Here is a 19,750-nt window from a genome sequence, read left to right on the forward strand (position 1 = left end):
GTGTGTGTGTGTGTGTGTGTGTGTGTGTGTGTCCCCGTCTGTCCATGTGTCCCACAGAGGCTGCTGGCTGAAATTCCAGAGAGAGAGGTCCAGATGTCCCTGCTCCAAGCACTGGGCCAGCTTGTGATGAAGAAGTCTTCCCCAGAGGGAGCGGCCATGATCCAGGAGGATCTGAGGAAGCTGGTGGAATCCTGGCAGGCTCTGCGGCTGCTAGAGGAGAATCTGCTGAGGTAAGGGCCTTGCTTGCCCCACATTTTGTCTCAGACAATGCCTCCTCGCTTCGTAGTGTCCTTAGAGCATATGACTGAGGAATGTGTGCCAGACATGGTGCTGGGAACCTGGGGATAAACCCATCTTTGGTCCAGTTAGTGATTCTGGCAGGGTTTTGAGGACTGGAGAACACCCCTTAATACGGAGTTAGCCTCCAGCTTATTCTTTCCTGAGCTTACTTCTTTATCTACATAGATAGGTATATGTGCCTTGCTGGCATGGTTTAAGGTAATAAACGGCATGAATGTGCCTGGGAGGCTCTCTGGTGGTCCCGAAAGGTGGCTGCTAGGTTCTTAACAGTAGCGAATTGCCAATGTTTCCTTGGTGCCCCGGCTTCTCCTGGACTTGATGGCTACTCATCGTGTGGCTGCCTTGAGTAAGTGTATTTGTCTTCCCAGTCTCATCAGAAACCAGCAGCTGCAGAGGTCAGAGGTGGACACGGGGAAGAAACTCGTCTTCACCAACAACATCCCAAAGGCCGGCTTTCTCATCGACCCCCGGGACCCCATTCCCAGACGGCGGCATGGGGTGAGTGCGTCTCGCAGGCCTTGGGAGAAAGGTCAGGTCCGATGTCAATCGAGGAGGTGGGGGCCTCCGGCATAGCTCCCCCTCGGCCCTGGACCATGTGCTTAGCTCATACGATGTATCTACTTGTTATTTGCCTCTCCCTCATGTGAGCTCAGAAGCAATCAATTGCTAGAGGCCTAAGATCTCAGAGGTCCCAGATCACATCAGAAGGCCAGGAACAACCCCGGACAAGCCTGGCCCTCGTTTATCTGAATCCCTGCAGCAGCTGGTGTTGGGAGAGAGCTAGAGTTAAAAACTTACTGCCGACCCCAGAGAGCAAACAGATCAGAGATGCAAGTCCTGACCAGGTACCCTGATTGTGCATCACTAACAAGCTCTGGACATATGGTCTGTGCTGTTGGACTCTGGAACACAGTGTGAGAGACAAAAGGTGTGGCAGCTAGGCTGGATGCCGCACCCAGTTCTGGGATGAGGAAGCCCTTCTAGGGATAATGAGATATCAGTTGAACCCTCAAGACTGAGTGAGAGAGGGAGGGAAAGGCATTGTCTCAGTTACTTTTCTATAGCCATGTCAAAACATCATGATCAAGGTAACTTAAAAAAGAAAGCATTTATTTGGGGCTTACAGTTCCAGAGGGTTAGAGTCCATGACCATCAGCTAGCAGGCATGATGCTGGAGCTCACATCTTTATCCACAAGACGAGGCAGAGAGCTAACGGGATGGCCTGGCCTTTTGAAACCTCAAAGCCCACCTCTAGTGATGTACTTTGTCCAATAAGACCACAGTACTAACTCTTCCCAAAGTCTACCACCTGAGAACCAAGCATTCAAATATATGAGCTTATAGGTACCATTATCATTCAAACCACCAAAAATGTGCTGTCGGTATAGAGGGGGAGTATATACAGAGACCCGGAGGAGTGTAAGTTCAAGGTGCTGAGATGCAACTGCATCTCAGGGAGGAGGAGCAGAGGAAGAGAAGAGGAGGAAGAGGGGAAGAGGAGGGGGAGGAGGAGGGAGGCAGCTCAACCTTCAGGAACCCGTAGAACTGGAACCCAAGGCTCTCCAGCCATATCAAGGAAGAGTGAGGCACCACCAAGGGGTAGGGAAGGACTTAGCTGGACTGCCTTTCATTTCACTCTGCCAATGTCTCCACAAGAATGGAGGAAAGATGACCACTGGGTAAACATCCTGGTCAAGGATGATGACCACTGGGTAGGTGTCCTGGTCAAGGATGATGACCACGGGGTAGGTATTCTAGTCAAGGATGATGTCCACTAGGTAGGTATCCTAGTCAAGGATGATGACCACTGGGTAGGTATCCTAGTCAAGGATGATGATCACTGGGTAAACACCCTGGTCAAGGATGATGACCACTTGGTAGGTTTCCTGGTCAAGGGTGATGATGACATCTGAGGCTCTAGAGAGGTGATAGTGAGGGATGCTCTTGCCTCCTAAATGTGGATGAATATAAGACCCTTCCTCATTCCTCTGAGCCTCTCCCATGCCCTCCAGGTCCCCTGTCCTCATCTTTACCCTTCTGCTTTGGTGGGATACCCAGGAGCAATGACCAGCAGGCCTTTTTCATATCTAATCACATGCTTGCCTGCAGGCAAACCTACTGGAAGAACATGACCTCCATGAAGATCACTCCCAGCTCCTAAGGGACTTTGAACAGTGGCTGCAGGCAGAAAACTCCAAGCTACTTGGAATCATCACAATGAGAACAGCCACAGCCAAGGACTTGAGGACCAAAGAGATGAAGCTGCAGGTCTGTTCTGAGGAATAATCCCTAAAGGGGTCCATGCCACCAGAAGTTCCTCAAATGTAGGAGTTTATACTTAACAGTCATTTGTAAGCTGTCCTGAGTCTAAGTAATGATTTTAAAAATTTTTGCTTCAAATATTTTTTTAAGATTTATTTATTTATTATGTACACAGTGTTCTGTCTGCATGTATGCCTGCAGGCCAGAAGAAGGCACCAGATCTCATGACAGAATGTTGTGAGCCACCATGTGGTTGCTGGGAATTGAACTCAGGACCCCTGGAAGAGCAGTCAGTGCTCTTAACCTCTGAGCCATCTCCCCAGCCCCCTTGGTTCAAATATTTTAAAACAAACTTTTCCTTGCATCTGTCCATCCATGCATCCATTTGTCCGTCTGTGCATCCATGCACCCATGCATGTATCCACCCACCCAGCAACCATCCATTTATGCATACATATATTTCTCTGTTTGAAAACATCACCACTCACTTGATCCTGTTATCAGTTAGCTGTCACAGTGTCATAAACCACCATGACAACGAGTTACTTAAAACAATAGCTATTGTTTAACTCACGGTTTTGAGACTTGGTGATTTGACCTCAGCCTGGTTTCTGCCAGTTATGGGGTCCAAGACTCATCTGCTGGGCAACCTTATCTTTTGTCAGGCGTGGAACAGCTAGGTGGCTCTGGTGGGGAAGGGCTGGAAGTGGATAGAGACAAACATGACATGTCTCATTCTCACATGGGACAGCCCAGACAGCTCCAGGTGGCTGCAGAGTGTAAGGAAGCAGGCAAGACCCTTGGGTGCCTAGATTAGGGACTTGCGTGCTAGTGCCACATGGACAAAGAAAGCCAACAGGCCATATCAAAGTCAAAGGAAGAAAAAAGACTCCACCTCTTGATGTAAAGTCAAAGGTATGCGGACAGGGGAGAGGTAGTCACATGCTTGTGTTTAGTCTACCCCTACTCTCTCCTTCGGGCTGCCTTGCTAGTCATCTTGATAGTCTTGTTGCCACCTTGTTAGTCTTGATTTGTTTCTATAAAGAAATACTTCAGACTGAGTAATTTATAACTAACAAGAATTTTTCACCACTCCAAAGTCTAGAGAGTCCAAGTACCAGAACCCAGCAAGGCTTCCTTGTTGTGTCATCATTTGGCCAAAGATGGAAGAGACACAAAGAGGCAAAGGGATCTAGAACAGACTTTTTCATGGCAGCATTAGTCCTATCCCCGAGGGTCATTAATTCCACCCTTGGGCCAGGTCATCTCTCAAAGATCCCATCTCCCAATACTGTCAACATGGGTTTGGGAAGGGACAATCATTCAACCCATAGCAGTCACCAAACCCTTCTCAAGTCCACTTCCTGGATGTTTCTGTCCCCTCTGCATTTGCTGTCCATCTGACTATGGAAGCAGCTTCCTGCCTGCTCTCCTTTTTGGTGGACCGTCACCCAGGTCATGGCTCCTTTTTCAGGTAGCCATGACCCAACAGAATCACTAATCTGACCTTGACCCCCGCCCCATGAAAAAATTTTAGTACGGAGTTCAAACCTAAGTCATTGTCCAAGACCTCGTAATCAAGTCCACTCTACCTCTCCACTCCTTTATTCCTATGAAATCTCCGTGATATTTTAGGGACCGAATTTCTTATTTCCTGTTTGGCAGTCATTTGAACTGCATTTGTGTTGTGGAAAAATATCTGACAAAATCTCTTAAAATATCACCTTTGCCTTGATGCCTTTTTCTCATTTGTCATTGACATCCACAATTTTTTCTTCCCACTGTATATTTTTGTCTCCTTGTTACTTTTGTGTATTTTTCACCCTTGACTCAGAGTGTTGAATTCTGAATATGTTTTCTCACTCAACTTCCACTTGACTAATTCTGGCTGTGTCTCATTTGCTAGTGTGTATGCCTATTAAGATCTTAACTTTGGTTGTCATAGCAATCAGTTTTAGACCTTTTTTTCTAAAAAATTATTTATTTATTATACATAGTGTTCAGCCTGCATTGCATAGCAGAAGAGGGCACCAGATCTCATTATAGATGATTGTGAGCCACCATGCGGTTGCTGGGAACTGAACTCAGGACCTGTGGAAGAGCAACCAGTGCTCTTAACCTCAGAGCCGTCTCTCCAGAGTTTCTATTTAGTTCTCTCGGGTCTGGTTGGTTACATTCATCTATCACAACCTTGATGAAATGCTTAAGCTTGTCTTTTAATTCTTTGAGCTGTAACCCACCATAATTGTGTTGTCTAACAATTCTGAAATCTCCAAGCATTTAGGGATACTTTTGTCACATATTTCTGCTTCTCACTCTTTGTGTTGTGTATTGTCATGTGGTTACTTTTTGTCATGAACAGAATACACACAAAACTAATTTGGGACTTAGGATAATCTCTTCCTCCAGAGAGGATTTTGTTTGGTTATTTCCAAGAAGTGGGGACTTTATGATTCTGGGACCACTGCGTCCAAGTTCAAGTCTGGCAGTTCTCTGGACCACTAAGATGATCTGGAGCTAGGCTGTAAGGCCCAGATACACTTATGGCTCCCTTTACTCTGAGGATAAGCCTGCAGGCATCTCATCTACAAAGGGAATGACTTAAAGTCTTTGACATTCACCATCTTACCCTTGGGAAGCTGTGGAAACAGATTGGTTTCAAAGCTGACATTATTCCCTCTATGGGGTCAAAAATCCTGAGAGCAAAAGGAGGTCTGCACTGACCTCCAGAGCATCTGTGGTGGCTTCATTGTGTTTGTAGAGCTGGGGATCAAACCCAGGGCCTCAGCATACTATGCTCTGCCATGGAGCTACACTTCCAGCCCCTTTCCTGAGTTTTGTCTTGACTTCTCTCCCCCATTTGTTAGCCCATTGATGGCTTTAAACATTGCATTGTGTTCTTGCTGCACAGCTCATCCCCCTGATGGAACTGCACACCATCATCAAGTCTTCCCACCCACCTCCCCAACTCAGATCTCTTGTCTACCCTCTATTGCCGTCATATCAAACGTGGCTTCTGGTCCAGCCTGCACCATGGTAGGTTCTGAGCAGCTAGCCAGGGTCCAAAGCTGGGGCTGAAGCTTAGGGAGGGTCCTGCCTGTAGACCCCTCCTCCACCCGGCCTCCCACCACCTCTCAGGACTTCTGGGAAGAGGACTCGTCACCCGAGGGGAGAGCTGTGGTCTACTTAGATAGAAAAAGTCTACCCATCTCAACATCAACACTGCCAGTCTTAGAAATGTCAGCAGAGTGGCATGCTCCACGGTGATCACTTTGTGATGGTGACGGCTGTGACAAACCTCTCGTGGTCCTGGAATGTCAGTGTTATAAGTAGACACTGTGGGGTGTTCTCTAACATTCTGGACGCATAGATGAAGGCTGGAAAGATGGTGCAGAGGTTAAGAGAACTTGCTGCTCTCACAGACGACCTGGGTTCAGTTCCCAGCATCCACATGGTAACTCACCATTCATAACTCCAGTTCCAAGGGATCTGATGCACTCTTCAGATCTCTACTGGTCCTAGGCATACTCATGATGCACATATATACATGCAGGTAAAACCACATACACACAAAATAAGTACTCGTAAGACCAATTTTTAAAAGAATATTTGTTATTTTATTGTATGAGTGTTTTGCTTGCATGTATGTCTGTGCATCACGTATGTGCCTAGTACCCTTGGATGACAGAGGAAAACATCAGGTCCCTTGGGGACTAAAGTTAAAATTAGTTACAGGCCAACATTTGGGTGCTAAGAATTGAACCCAGGTCCTCTGCAAGAGCAGCTACTATTCTTAACCATTGAGCCATCTCTCTAGCCCTAAAAACATTTTTTAAAAACTTGCATGGATGAGAGTCTCATGTTACTGGTCCTGTCTGCATCTCCAGCATGCCTCATCAGGTGGCACTTAATTGGCAAATCCTTACCAGCCAGGTGGGGTTCTTGGGTCACTGGGCAGCTTTGGCATGATGGTGCCTTTTCTCTCAGGAGCTGGAGGCTCGAATCCCAGAAGGCCAGCGTCTCTTCGAGAACCTGCTCCGTGTCAGGCCAGCAAGGGACCCCGGTGAGGAGCTGGAAGATTTGCGCTATCGTTGGATGCTGTACAAGTCCAAGCTCAAGGATTCCGGCCACCTGCTGGTAAGAGCTCGGGTTAAAGGCTGGGGGGTCCCAGGAGGCAACCACAGCTGGATCTACTTAGTTCATTCTGGTACATCTGTACATACACCAGGCCACCGTGACTGCTCAGAGGAAGGGACACTCTCGGGTCTCAGGCACTCGGCTCACGTCATATTATTTGTCCATCTTGCCTCCCGGTGACGCTGGAGTCCTGTGAATAGTGCGCACGGATCTCTTGCTCCCATCATGTCTGAGTTTTATGTACATTCCCCATTGGGTGCTAGGGCTGCTTTCTGCTGGAGTGTCTGCACCCCATTCTCCAGGGGGTAGCTGAGTCCCACCCCTGGCCCCAGTGGGAGACGCTAGGGTCACAGTCCTTCCCTGGCTGAGACAGCATTCTGTTATACATCCCTTTCGTGCGGTGCTGCTACAGGGATGCCTGGGTTGGATGCCAGTGGCCCCGAGACTCAGTCCTCCCTTCCTCTGACCCTGACCTAGTACTTTAATACGCTGGACTTCCTGTCTCCTACACAAGCCATGGGTAATGATAGCCTTTGTTAAATGCTATGGTCTCCTAACACGCCCATACCGGAGAAGGAAACCCTTCACTCTGGACTGATGACAACTTTGAGACAAAGAAGTTAAGTTTCCTAGGCCCACGAAGGAATGGGTGAAATGACCCCTCTAGAATCCCTCTTTCAGGTCTCAGAGCCCAGAAGCCACAGCCTCAGGCACTGCAGGCTTTTCTGCCCCCACAACTGCCAGTTTGGCCGCTAGGTGTCAGCCCAGCCCAAGCCAGCTAGGCCCCAGCCCCAACCCCGGCCAAGGCCATCTAGACAGTGCCGCCTGGCCCTGGAGCGTGCTAAAAAGCTCATTAGACAGAATCCCCTGCTGGTGCAGGCTGTGCAGATGACCAGATATGTTAACGAAATACTCCCCCCAGACAAAATGAATAGTCCGTTACGGGTTCTGGCGGGGTTTAAGTTTTACGCGCCTAGCTGATTCTTACCCCGTTTCTTCCCCTTCCCTAAAATAACAGACACAGACGTCTCCAGGGGAGCTGACTGCATTCCAGAAGGTACGTGTCTGCCATCGGCTGCCCTCTGCTAGAGGGCAGAGAATGTCCAAGGCTGGAAGGCCTGTGGTTCTGGGGCAGGGTGTCTGGGTTTTCTAGAATGTTCCCTGAGATCTGAAGAGCATGGATAGAGAACAAGCTTTGTATTGTAATGGGTTGGGCTCTGAGGTATGTGTTCTCTCAGGAAGCCCCCGGGCTCTGGGAGGGATTGACAAGTGTGTGTACATTGGCCTTGGCATACACACAGTGGGGAACGGGGGGGGGGGGAGGGGACCCTAGATTTGTCATCCAGACCCAGAACACACTGGAGGTGTAAACCAGGGAACATTGGGATCGTGTGGCCTCTTTGGTCCTAGGGGTGGTGGAGTCCTTTGCTCTACCAGGCAAGTGTTTCTACTGGTGCCCATCAGAAGCCCTGGCTTTTCCCAGGTTAAGTCACAGCTAAAGTGAGAACAGTACCAGCTCCTGCCTCTAGGTGGTGCCCTCCACTGCCCTGGACTGGTTCTTAGGAGGATCTCAGTTCCATTTCCAGGGCTGTGACCAAGTATCCAACATAAAAAAGCCTGAGAAGGGATTTGCTCTGGCTCAGGGCTTCAGAGCAGACCCACAGTCGTTAGGACTCTGTGCTTGGGCAGTATGTCATTGCATTGGGGTCTGTGGCAGAGGATGGCTGTCCACTTCCTGACCAACCGGGGAGGGAGGGAAAGGAAGAGTGAGAGGTTTAGGGGATGGGGGGAAGAGGGGGAAGGAGAAATTGGGGACTAGGACCTGGTATGACCCTCAGCCAGCTCGGCCCCAACTCCCACAGGCTCCACAACCTCCCCTTATCGGGAACCACCAGCTAGGAGACCAAGAGCCTGCGGGGATGTTTCCAATTCAAGCCAGAACACTTGTGGCTAGGGCATCTCTGGCGCTGACGCCAAGTAGCCTTCTTAGCTCAGCTCTAAGCCTGAGGGGGGAAATGGCATGATGTGTCCACCAGGCATGTGGCTGCTGATGGCATCGGCCCTCAGGTCTCAACGCCCGTGCTTTAACCTTCACAGAGTGTTCTGGAAACATCCTGGGGCCTTTCCCCCCCATTCCTGTCCCTGGTGTTGCCCTTGAGTCATTGCCCCAAATCGACCGTAGTGACACGAGTCCCCAGAAAACTCTGGTTCAAAGAGCCTAGAGTCACTTCAGATCTCTGATGTCGTGGAGTCTAAATCCCAGGTGCGAGCACCCTGGGTCCAGTGGCCTCTGGAAACTTCAGGCGAATGGGTGACTCGTGGATGAGGTAGGGTTTATTATGGACCGAGGCTGCACCTGGGGCCCTTTACCAACCAGCTTTATGGCCTTGGACAAATCACCCTGCCTTGGGGTTCCCTTTCCCATGTGTGAAGTGAGAATAGCAATGTTGGTTTAATTTACTCCCTGAACTAATTTTGAAGGCTGTGTGAACCAGAGCATACCAAGAGACACATGTTTCACCCAGGATTCCCCCTAGTTCAGAATGGTGTGAAACTCAGGGACTAGGAACAAGTGTCTGGATGGTCAGGTGACCTGAACTGACTGGCTTGGTGGCCCCTGGTGGAAGATGGAAGTCCCAAAATCAGTGTTCAGCCTGTCTATTCACTTTAAGCCCCTCCGTGGTTGGGAGTCCCCATCCATGCAGTCCAGGCTAGAGTTGATCAGAGGTGTCTAATCATTTGACATTGAGACATACATCTTTTATAAAGTTACAAAGAGTTCTTTCTTTATAAAAACAAAAACAAACCCTCACAATGCTTTAAGTAAGTTTATGGTTTTGTGTTGGAACACATCCCTAGCTATCCTGGGGTGTATGTTACATGTGGACCATGATTGTACACCTCTGTCAGACAGATTCTAAGATCCTTGGTATAGTCATGGTGCCCACTGACACTTCTTTCAGTCATTCATTTATTTTATCGGTACGAAGTCAGGAATGACTTTTTGATGAAGGCTGCTTAAGGTGCTCCAAATCCACCAACCCCAAAAGAATTTTGATGTGCCAACCTAGAGCATGTGCACCTGGCTGGGACATCTTTGTGGAGCTGGGGTCTGGTCGTCTTTGCATCAGAGAGCTCTGAGGGGCAGCAACCATGAGAGCTCACTCCAGTGTTCATCACATAACCTCATTTAGCTACAGGTAGGAGATGTCAGCCCTCGTACTGTTGGGTACAAGCTAGAAGGTTCTACATGGTTGTCCTTGCCATGTTTTAAACAAGTAGAAGGCTGACTTCAATTCTGGCTTCCTTTTAAGCCAATGAACCTTAGCTTCCTGTGAAGAAGGAAGCCATTCGTGGCAGCTTGATATTCACAGACAATTAGGATGGCCTGTGAACCCAGATGGCTGCACCTGCCCCTGAGCTCCTGACCCATTAGTCTGGATAGTTCGTGAACACATTCCCAGGTGTTGCTCACACATCTAGTTCAGGGACCACACTTTGAGAACAGGTGTTTTATGCTCTGCGTTCAAATCCAGATTCAGTCACTGGTGTGTGTGACATTTGTGATTACTGGACCATGATCTTCCAATGAAGGAAATGAGTCCACTGAACTCAAGGCAGGAAAAATTTCCTTCCTACTGCCTGGCACAAAGAGCCTGTAGACACTGTTCATGCTTTGTCTTCTTCTTCTTCTTCTTCTTCTTCTTCTTCTTCTTCTTCTTCTTCTTCTTCTTCTTCTTCTTCTTCTTCTTCTTCTTCTTCTTCTTCTTCTTCTTCTTCTTCTTCTTCTTCTTCTTCTTCTTCTTCTTCTTCTTCTTCTTCTTCTTCTTCTTCTTCTTCTTCTTCTTCTTCTTCCTCTTCCTCTTCCTCTTCCTCTTCCTCTTCCTCTTCCTCTTCTTCTTCCTCTTCTTCTTCTTCTTCTTCTTCTTCTTCTTCTTCTCCTCCTTCTTCTCCTTCTTCTCCTTCTTCTCCTTCTTCTCCTTCTCCTCCTCCTCTTCCTTCTTCTTCCAAGAGCAGAAAGAGCAATGACACAGAGATCTTGTTTTAGTCAGTTTTCAGTTACTATTATGAAATGCTTGAGGACTTCAGCTTATGAAGAGGGAAGGGTTATTTGGCTCACAGGTTTTATAGAGTTTCCCATCCATGGTCACTTGTCCCTGTTGCTTTGGGTCTTCAGTGAAGTCATACACTGTGGTGGGAACATGAGGTGGGACAAAACTATCCACCTCATGTCCAGGAAGCAAAAGAGGAGGAAGAGGAGAAGCCCACAGTCCTTTTCAAGGAAACATCCCCTAATAACCAGTGAACCTTCCAATATGTCCTACCTCTTTTAGTCTATCATTATTATGTATGTATGTTATGTGTTTGAATGTTTTGCCTGAATGTATGTGCACCACAGGCATGCTGAGTCTTTAGAAGCCAGAAGAGGACATCAGATCCCCTAGAACTGGAATTACTGTTATAAGCTGTCCTGTGGGTGCTGGAAATTGAATCTAGGTCCTCTGCGAGGGCAGAGTCATTTACAGCCCCACCCTTTAAGCATTCCATTCCTCCAAATACTCTATCTGGGGGATCAGTTCTGTAACTCATGAGTCTTTATGGGACACTCAAGACCCAAATTCACAGTCCTCATGCATTTTAGCTTGTTAGGTACGTGCAATTATGATAGGACTCCACACACGTGTGCATACACACATGCACATACTCGTGTGTATAAACTCACATGGACATACACATATGCACATGCACACTTGTGCACACATGCACACACACATGCATGCATACACACACACACACACACACACACACGCATGCACGCACGCATGCAGAGACCAGCCAGGTAGAACGGAGATGCCTTCTGCAAAAGCTGCAATCTCACCAACTTAAAAACATTCTGTATATAGTTTTCAGCCCACAGGAAAGAAGGACACCCACTGTGGAGCTGATGATTTACGTGTGGTCGGTTCTCCACACTTCCTTTCCTCCCTCCAGGCCTCCAGCTACGTCAGCAGCTTCAGCCTGTTTGTTTGCACACACAGAGTAATTAGGATTAATTCAATTAGCCAGCTCGGTGCCAGTGGATGCTTGCCGGCAGCACTCAGACACACAATCGTAGTTGACTGTTTGAATGGCAGCACTCAGACACACGTGTTTGAATGGCAGTGGGGTGAGAGTCACCTCACGCCCCGCTGTGGCCTGGGATGTGTCATTGCCCTCTCTGAAAACTGTCTTTTCACTGCAGCCCTGGACTGACTGGCTGCTGGCCTCCGGTTTGCGGGCCCTGGGCACAGTGTGCCAGGGGGCTCTTGGTACCCTGGGCACCGCACTGTGGGGCTCTTGGTACACAGGTCCACATGTGGGAGTCACCTGGGATGACATCAGGTTTGCCTGATAGTATTTCCAAGGTTTTAAGAGTCATCATTTTTTTTTTGTTTTTTTATATTTTCACCTTGCTGGAATCTGGATTTTTTGTTCCAATCTAGTCCTCCCAAGGAGTACTCAAGATTGCTTCCTCCTTCCACTCAGAACACCTTCACCTGGGAGTCAAAATCTCTGCTGATGATTGCGTTTTGTTCTGGTGCACTTAGCCCATGTGTTTGGGGGAGCCCTTGCCTATGGCTCAAGTTCTCAAGAAAAAGCTTTTTCCCCTCCCTTCAACCAAATATGGAATGTTCTGGCCCCTCTTCCTATGAGGTCACCACCCTTCCTCCCCACTGAAGGCACAGCCCCTCCACATGAAGCTTTGGGTGGGATTTCCTTCTTCACTTCCTCTTCTCTCCCTCCCTCCCTCCCTCCCTCCCTCCCTCCCTCCCTCCCTCCCTCCCTCCCTCCCTTCCTCCCTCCCTCCCTTCCCATGGTCTCGCGTAGCCCAGCCTAGCCTCAAATTCACTGTGAGGACGAACCTGGCGTTTTAACTCTGTCTCTACCTCCCGAGTGCCACTGTTACAGGTGGACACTGCCATACTCAGTTTACCCAGTGCTGGGGATCAAACCTGGAGCTTCACGCATGCTAGATCAGTACTCTCCCTACTGAGCCACGGCACCCAGCACTGAGCCACCCAGCTCCCTTATGGAGACTCTTCAGTCATGTGCCTTCTGCCATTGGCGGTGGCTGCTTTCTTTCTTAGTGGTGAGATACTGGTTTGCCTTTCAGCGGGTGCCTGGGGTGGGTGGGATATCTGAAGGCATTGGTCGGCTTCCCATTGTAGAGGATAGCTGTCACAGCTGAGGTAAAAAATAAAAAATAAAAAAGTGTGCCAGGTGCTGTGATGGACGCTCACGTGCCTGATTGCAGGAGCTCTCGTCCTCCTCTGCCCCATGGACAGCAAGGTCAGTTGGGGGTGAGGCAGTAATGTCATTGAACTTTCTGTATGTCACCTGCTTACAGCTCAGCAAACAACCCAAATCCTCCTCATCCCTGGTCCCTACTAAATAAATAGCTGGGCTTTGCTCAGTCTTACCGTCTCTGACCCAGACTGTCCTCAAACTGCATTGGATGCCATCTTCCTTCCACCTACACAACCCTGAAGCAGTTGGACACTGCTGAGTTATGAGAGAGTTGTCGCTATGACCTTAAACACTAAGTTTTTGAACTTGAGTCTGACTTCCCCTCCCCACTTCCCCAGAAACTAACCCCAGCCAGGGAGCCTGTGATTGCCTGGTCAGTGAGGCTGGTGACTGTACTGGGGGTCATCTTCCTTGCCTCCAGGCAGCAGAAGCTGTGACTCCTCCGCCCCACCGGAGGCTGCTCCGATTCCTACATCTACCCTGGTTCCTCTCTTTCTGCTATTTCCCCGGTCACCCAAATGTAACGATGGTATGTGATGGGGACACCCATGCGCCTGCTCCTGAGCGTGGTGCCAGCTTCCTCGAGTGAGGACAAAGCCGCCCCTCCCTTCCATCTTTGCACGCATCGACTGGTTGCACACCGTGAGAGCCAACCAGCTGTGAAGGCCAGTTCAGTGTGCCTTGCCTTCTCGCCTACTCCATCAACCCGAGAGTCTGAAAAACTGTGATTCTGTGGCCTGCCTATCTCACACAGAGATCAAATGAACCTGGCCTGGGTCCAGATGAGACCCTCACAGGCTCCTCTGAGCCCTCAGTAGTGAGCCCCGAGCTGCAAGCCCATGATTTTTGTACCCAGAGAATAGGGGAGAAAATATGTGGTCAAGTTAGGCAGGCTGGCTGGGGAACCTGTTCACCATTAGGACTTACACAGCCCCCTACCTGGGCTCCGAAGGACAGACAATTACAAAAGCTACCAGTGTGTCCCAGGGCAGGCAGAGGGTTAAAATTGATGCTGAGGGAGGCATAGTGAGAGGCACCAGGCTGGGCTCTGCCCGGTTCCTCTTCACCTTAAGCTGTTGGGGCTGGCCTGGCTTTGTGGTGGTGAATGAGGCCCAGTCAGGTCTTAGGAAAAGACCCCCAACCCCAGTTGCATTGATAAAACTTCTATACTCAATATGCTGGGTCAAGATGGGACCTATTTGGACAGCTAAGGCCCAGAGTGCCTTGTGACTATCTTTAGCCATGGTTTCTTATGAGAGACACCGTGAAGGGTGATGGAGAGAGCCTGGGTTTTGCAGTCTTGGTGGAAGTTGAGCCTGTGTGTGACCTCAGGCTACGGACTCTCCTATAGCTTTACGTTCTTGCTCTGTATAAAAGGCAGAGGCCAGTCAGCCTCCCAGAGCAACTGGAAACATCCAGGAAGCCTAAGGCCTAGGGGAAGAGTTGAGCATGAGGCCTTGGGTGGAGTGTGTGCACACATGACAGATGTTCTGGGTGGAATATTGGGATAGTGAAAATATTCACAGGCAGTGGGCAGTGAGTGTCTCTGTGGTCACCTCCTGGGTACTAAGGGATAGGCCAGATGGCCAGAGCAAAGAGGGTGATATTCTTTGTCATTCAGCAAATGAAGGATGGGAGCCCCGCCTCCTGTGGACTCCTTTCTCTCTTGGATGGCTTTGAGTAGGACACAGGCAATATACTCTGTAGAGAAACTAAGGCACAGAGAAGCTCTTAGAACTGAGATGAACTAAGATTATCCATTTCCTTGTTGACATCTTAAAAAAATATTTGTTAGAAGTGTGTGTGTGTGTGTGTGTGTATACTCAAATGTGTTCATGCCTGCATGATGTCCAAACTTTTGAAACTCTCATTAAAGTATACCTTTTACTTCAAATATTTAGGTTTTTTATCGTAAAGAACATTTTAGAGTTTAAAGTCCTCAAGTTGAAGGAAGATGCTCTAGAAGTAATGTCTGGGCAGTTGTAGGCATCCCCTGAATTCCTGCAAGCTTCACACTTGTGAATGCAAACACATCTGGCCCTTAAAAGCTAGTTTAGAAGGGTCAAGCCCAAGGCACAGATGCATTTGCACACGTGAAGCCCAGTTCTAAGAATGGAGGCTCCAGAGAGAATGGAAAGGCCCATTATAAACAGCTCCTCTACCCAGGAGGCTTTGGGTTGCAGCATTCTAGTGATGTCACAGCTTACTGTCTTGCTCTCCCATCATTCTCCATGAATTCATATGGGTCATCAGAGTTTTCAGTCTGGCAAAGTCGTCAGAAAATGTCATGGAGTCAGTTCTGTTCCTCACCACTACCAGCACCATCCTCACCGTCACCATCACCACCATTACCACAACCTCTGCTGCCACCACACAATCACCACAACCATCCTCACCACCATCATCATCCCCGACAGAGCCACACTCTGCCCAGCCCCTGCAGACTGCAGGATATGCCCTGTGGACGTTACTGCAGGGAAGTCTGCTGGGCACTGGAGCATGTGAGAGTGACCTTCAGGTAACTCAAGGTGATCATACAGAGGAGAGAGAAAAAGGAGGAGGATGGGGAGGAGGAGAGGAGAGTCCTGGGAAGAGGGCATGGTGCTCCTTCTGCTGATGCTCAGTGTCTGGGTGGCCATGGTGACTGTTCAGATGGGGGTGAGGTTAGGATGTGGACCCGTGATGGCGGCTGCTATTCAGTGCCTGTGGTGCCCTGGGCTCCATTTCATTTAATCCTTACTCTGTGTCAGGTGGCAGTCATCATTATACCCACCTCGAGATGGAGAGTTTTGATTGGCCACCTCAGGATTCTCAGTAAGTGGTCATACTCAACTCACCATGGGGTTCTGTCCTCAAGAAGCCACTGTGAATTGAAAACACCGTAACAGAGCATGCCTGTAACAGTGGAACATCCCAGCTCAGCCACACAGCAGCCTGTAGATGGCCAGCCACCGCCTTTGTGATTGGGCCGCTCATGGGGCGTTGGTTGGCCCTGCTGCCCAGCATCTCCAGAGGGCATTGGACTACATGTGTCTGTCTGGCTCAAGAAGAGATCAAACCTGAAATATGGTTTCCACTGAGGAAGTGTTGCTTTCTAAGTCAAGTCGTTGCAAGTTTGGGACTGTGGGTCCACCAAGGAGGGGTTATATCATCCTTGGCCCAATCTGCTGTTTTATTGTGTTTCTTCCTGTCAAATCCTTGAATGGTTTAAGGAAACTGCAGAGATCCTTGTGGCTGGCAAAACTGAATCAGTGGCACGTTTTAATTTTCTCACTGCTGTGAGAAATTCCAAAAGCAGCTTAAGGAAGGGTGTGAGGGTACAGCCTCTCTCGGGGAAGTCATGGTTCCCCTGTCACACTGTGTCCACAGCCCAGAAAGCAGAGAGAGGTGGATGCTGATACTTAGGTCATTTTCTCCTTCTTATTCAGTCCAAGATCACAGCCCATGATATGGTGGCACCCACAGCTAGGGCGTGTCTTCCCACCTCAACCCAACTGGAACCCTTCATAGACATGCTCAGAGGCTGTCCATGGGGCGGGGCTTCCCACCTCAACCCAATCTAGAACCCCCTCGTAGGCATGCCCGGAGGTTTGTTTCCATGGTGATGCTTGAAGACCAGCCATGGCAGCCCTCTGCACAGGGGACAGACTGTACACCTGTGGTCGCAGTTTGTCCAGCGAGCCCTCCTGCCCCACTTCCCCTTGAGCCTCCCAGTCGCTCGCTCATGGCGCGTCTTGTGTCGCTTCACAGAGTCGGCAGCAGAGGCGGTGGCGGAATCCCTGCTCTCTCCTACAGAAAGCGTGCCGCGTGGCGCTACCGTTGCAGCTGCTGCTCCTGCTCTTTCTTCTCCTGCTCTTCCTGCTGCCGGCCGGCGAGGAGGAGCGCAGCTGCGCCCTGGCCAACAACTTCGCCCGCTCCTTCGCACTCATGCTTCGTTACAACGGCCCGCCACCCACCTAGCCCACCGGGGCATACAGGTGACCTTCAGCAGTCCCTCTGAGGCTGGCTGCCTGGGGAAGCTGGACAGACTAGACACCCAGAACAGCCTCAGTCTAAATGCTGCATCTGTTCCCAGAACAAACCTGCTTTTTCTACGATGTCATTTCTGTCTATTTATACTAAATGTGTACTGTGTGTGGTTAGAGGCAAATGTACAGAATTTTTATATGCCGTGTGTGTGTGTGTGTGTGTGTGTGTGTGTGTGTGTGTATGTGTGTGTATATATATGTGTGTATGCTCAGTGTGGCTGACTTCAGATACAAAGTCGCTTTGTGCCTGAGGAAGCCCCCAGCGGTGCGCTTCCATAATGGGATTGGTGACACCCGTGCCTTAGCTCCCTGCCATCCCTGGAAGGAGAAATCACGCATTGCTTTTATGATGACCTGTCTCCCAGGAATCCAGATGTCAGCGCAGAAGATTGTGAGCCGTGAGTGTAGCTGAACAGAACCCGAGCCCCGGGCTCTCTTGCATGTGTGCTAGATCGTGCTAGATCAAGAGACGCGGTGATGGCCGGGCACAGCACACCCCAAGCACTGAGCCCTCACAAGTGACAGAGGGATACCGGGAGAGGAGCAGAATTGAAAAGAACTGACGAGGCCCACAGAGTAATGATGCTTAGTGCCCTGCCCCCACACAGCAGCCACTGATAACACAGACCAGCAAGGAATGCCTGTGACCATGACTGTGACCCCGTGTCTTCAGGAAGTGGCCAGGGTGTTGTTTGTGTTTTCTCTAGGAGAAAGAAAATGGAAGGTGAACCTGACTTTTTATTCCTATGCACAGGGCTAAGCACATTGCCAGTGGCCTATGCCAGTCCCAGGAGGCCTGTGACATCGATGTCATTGGTCAGTCTACAGGTTAGGGCGTGAACTGAGGGCAGAGTGGAAACACTAGCCCACACAAGGCAGAGAGGAAAAGACTCGGCCCATCTGACAGGGTTTCTCTTCCCACCCAAGAAGGAACTCTGCAGGTTGGTGGAGTCTATAGGGCTGGGCAAGTACTACACCACCACCCCCACTCCCGCACCCCCAAGCCCCCTCGATGGCCCCAGGACTCACAGTCTAGCCCCAGGCAGGAGCGAGCAAGGTGAGCTCTAGGCATGTATGGGAGGCATCTGGGGTGACTCCGGGCTATGCCCAAGGCTGGAAACATGGCCAGGGAATTCTGGGATGATGCCTAAGTGGGTTAAAACTGGATCAGGTTTGCCCTAAACTGACACTTTTTTTTTTCTTTTAGAAAGTTCTTAATGCCCCCTTTTGACAGATGGAATTTGTCTGTTAGGTGAGGGTGCCCTCAGGCCTTGTCATCAGATATACAACTACAGTGTTAAAGACCCAAAGAAGCACTTTAAACACAGCCAATACTGAGGCCCTAGGAGGGACCCGGCTCTAAGGTCACCACCTTATACACACACACCAAGTCCCTCCCAAGCTGGCATCAGGCTACACCATGTCTGGTTTCATCTTAGTGCAGTACCTAGGAAAGGCTGGGCATTGGCAAGCAGGAATGTAGTGCCTTGGGACTTGTTACTAAACCACAACCCCCCCACCTCCCAGCCCCCTACCCCGTACCTTCCCACCTAGCTGGGAAATTAGGGGCTGGTGAACCCTGACCTCAGACCCAGGTATAGCCAAGTTCTGATGCTCACTAAAACCATTGGCCCACCACTCGGCCAGAACTGTGACAAAGGATATCTGTACTTCCTTTTCTACCAGCCCATTTCACAGGTGAGGCTCAGAGAAGGAAAGCCACTTACCCATAGCCACATAGCAGTGAGTTGGTTACCACAGTCTTCAGGTGATATTGTGTTTGTTATAGCACAACCTCCCCACAGCTCCCCTCCCAGGAGGAACAGAGCTAGTGCATGTCAGAGAGGGAGAGCCTGCCCAACAGGTGTGAGTCCTGGGTTCCATCCCCAGAACTTAAGCGAAAAGCAGAAAAGAGAGCTTTTTCCTATGAATGCAGTCATGTCTCATGGTAAATGCTTGGGACGGTGAAAACTGCATTATGTGGGTGGCGGGGTGGCAGGGAACATGCCTGTATTTATGTGGGTGGCAGGGAACATGCCTGTATTTATATGGGTGGTGGGGAACATGTATGTATATTTTTAATTATCGATAATCACACTGTGGATTGCTTATTTGCATAACTTTTTAACAGAGGGGGCTGATGTTTTTATTACTTTCACATGAATATAGCTGGAATATGACATACTAGCCATTTCTGAATGCTTTTCAGACATAACTTCTTTTGCTTAAAGTGGGTATGGACACCTGCTACTGTGATGTTGCCTCCTAGCCAATTACCATAGAGAATTGGAAAGTGTTCCTGGGGAGAAGTATTGGAGCTTAAAAAGCTTTAAAAGTCTTTGTTAGGGGTATGTGTGTGTGTTCTCTCTCTGTGTGTGTGTGTGTGTGTGTGTGTGTGTGTGTGTGTGTGTGTTCTGTGTGTGTGTGTGTGTGTGTTCTTTGGTCCTGCAGACTGTGCTCACCTGTAACCAGGAATGTGTGTGTGAGGATCCAAGCAGGTGACATCAATGCCGTTGGTCCCCTGCCCTGTGTCCCTCTGTCTGCCCTTTGCTGCCCCTTCTGTTCTCTGAGTGCAGAATGCAGGAGCAGAGACGATGCTTATAATGCAGATGGTGTAACTGGAGTTAGTGGTCAGGACGGCAGGTGAGCTAGGAAGCCCTGGAGGTGCTGGTGGGCAAGGCAGAGGGGCTGCTCGCTCCACACAGGCTGTGGCGGTTTGAAAGAAAGTGGCCCC

General features: G+C 49.5%; 1 protein-coding gene across 6 annotated transcripts in view; it reads left to right on the forward strand.

Annotated features, from left to right (window-relative positions):
- Syne3 (spectrin repeat containing nuclear envelope family member 3) overlaps positions 1–19,354 on the forward strand; it is a 92,430-nt gene extending 73,076 nt beyond the window's left edge. For 4 of the 6 annotated variants that reach the window (XM_040742560.1, XM_040742557.1, XM_040742558.1 and 1 more), the window contains exons 13-19: positions 58–230; positions 669–798; positions 2,411–2,569; positions 6,551–6,700; positions 7,719–7,757; positions 15,739–15,802; positions 16,739–19,354. In XM_040742560.1, coding sequence (XP_040598494.1) covers positions 58–230; positions 669–798; positions 2,411–2,569; positions 6,551–6,700; positions 7,719–7,757; positions 15,739–15,802; positions 16,739–17,238 — 1,215 coding nt within the window. In that variant the 3' untranslated portion in view covers positions 17,239–19,354. The remainder of the gene's footprint in view (positions 1–57; positions 231–668; positions 799–2,410; positions 2,570–6,550; positions 6,701–7,718; positions 7,758–15,738; positions 15,803–16,738) is intronic. The other 2 variants (XM_005068354.4, XM_005068356.4) reach the window with 2 other exon arrangements.
- The last annotated feature ends 396 nt before the right edge of the window (positions 19,355–19,750 follow it).

Source organism: Mesocricetus auratus, unplaced genomic scaffold, assembly GCF_017639785.1.
Source record: "Mesocricetus auratus isolate SY011 unplaced genomic scaffold, BCM_Maur_2.0 Super-Scaffold_15014, whole genome shotgun sequence".
Taxonomy (NCBI): domain Eukaryota; kingdom Metazoa; phylum Chordata; class Mammalia; order Rodentia; family Cricetidae; genus Mesocricetus; species Mesocricetus auratus.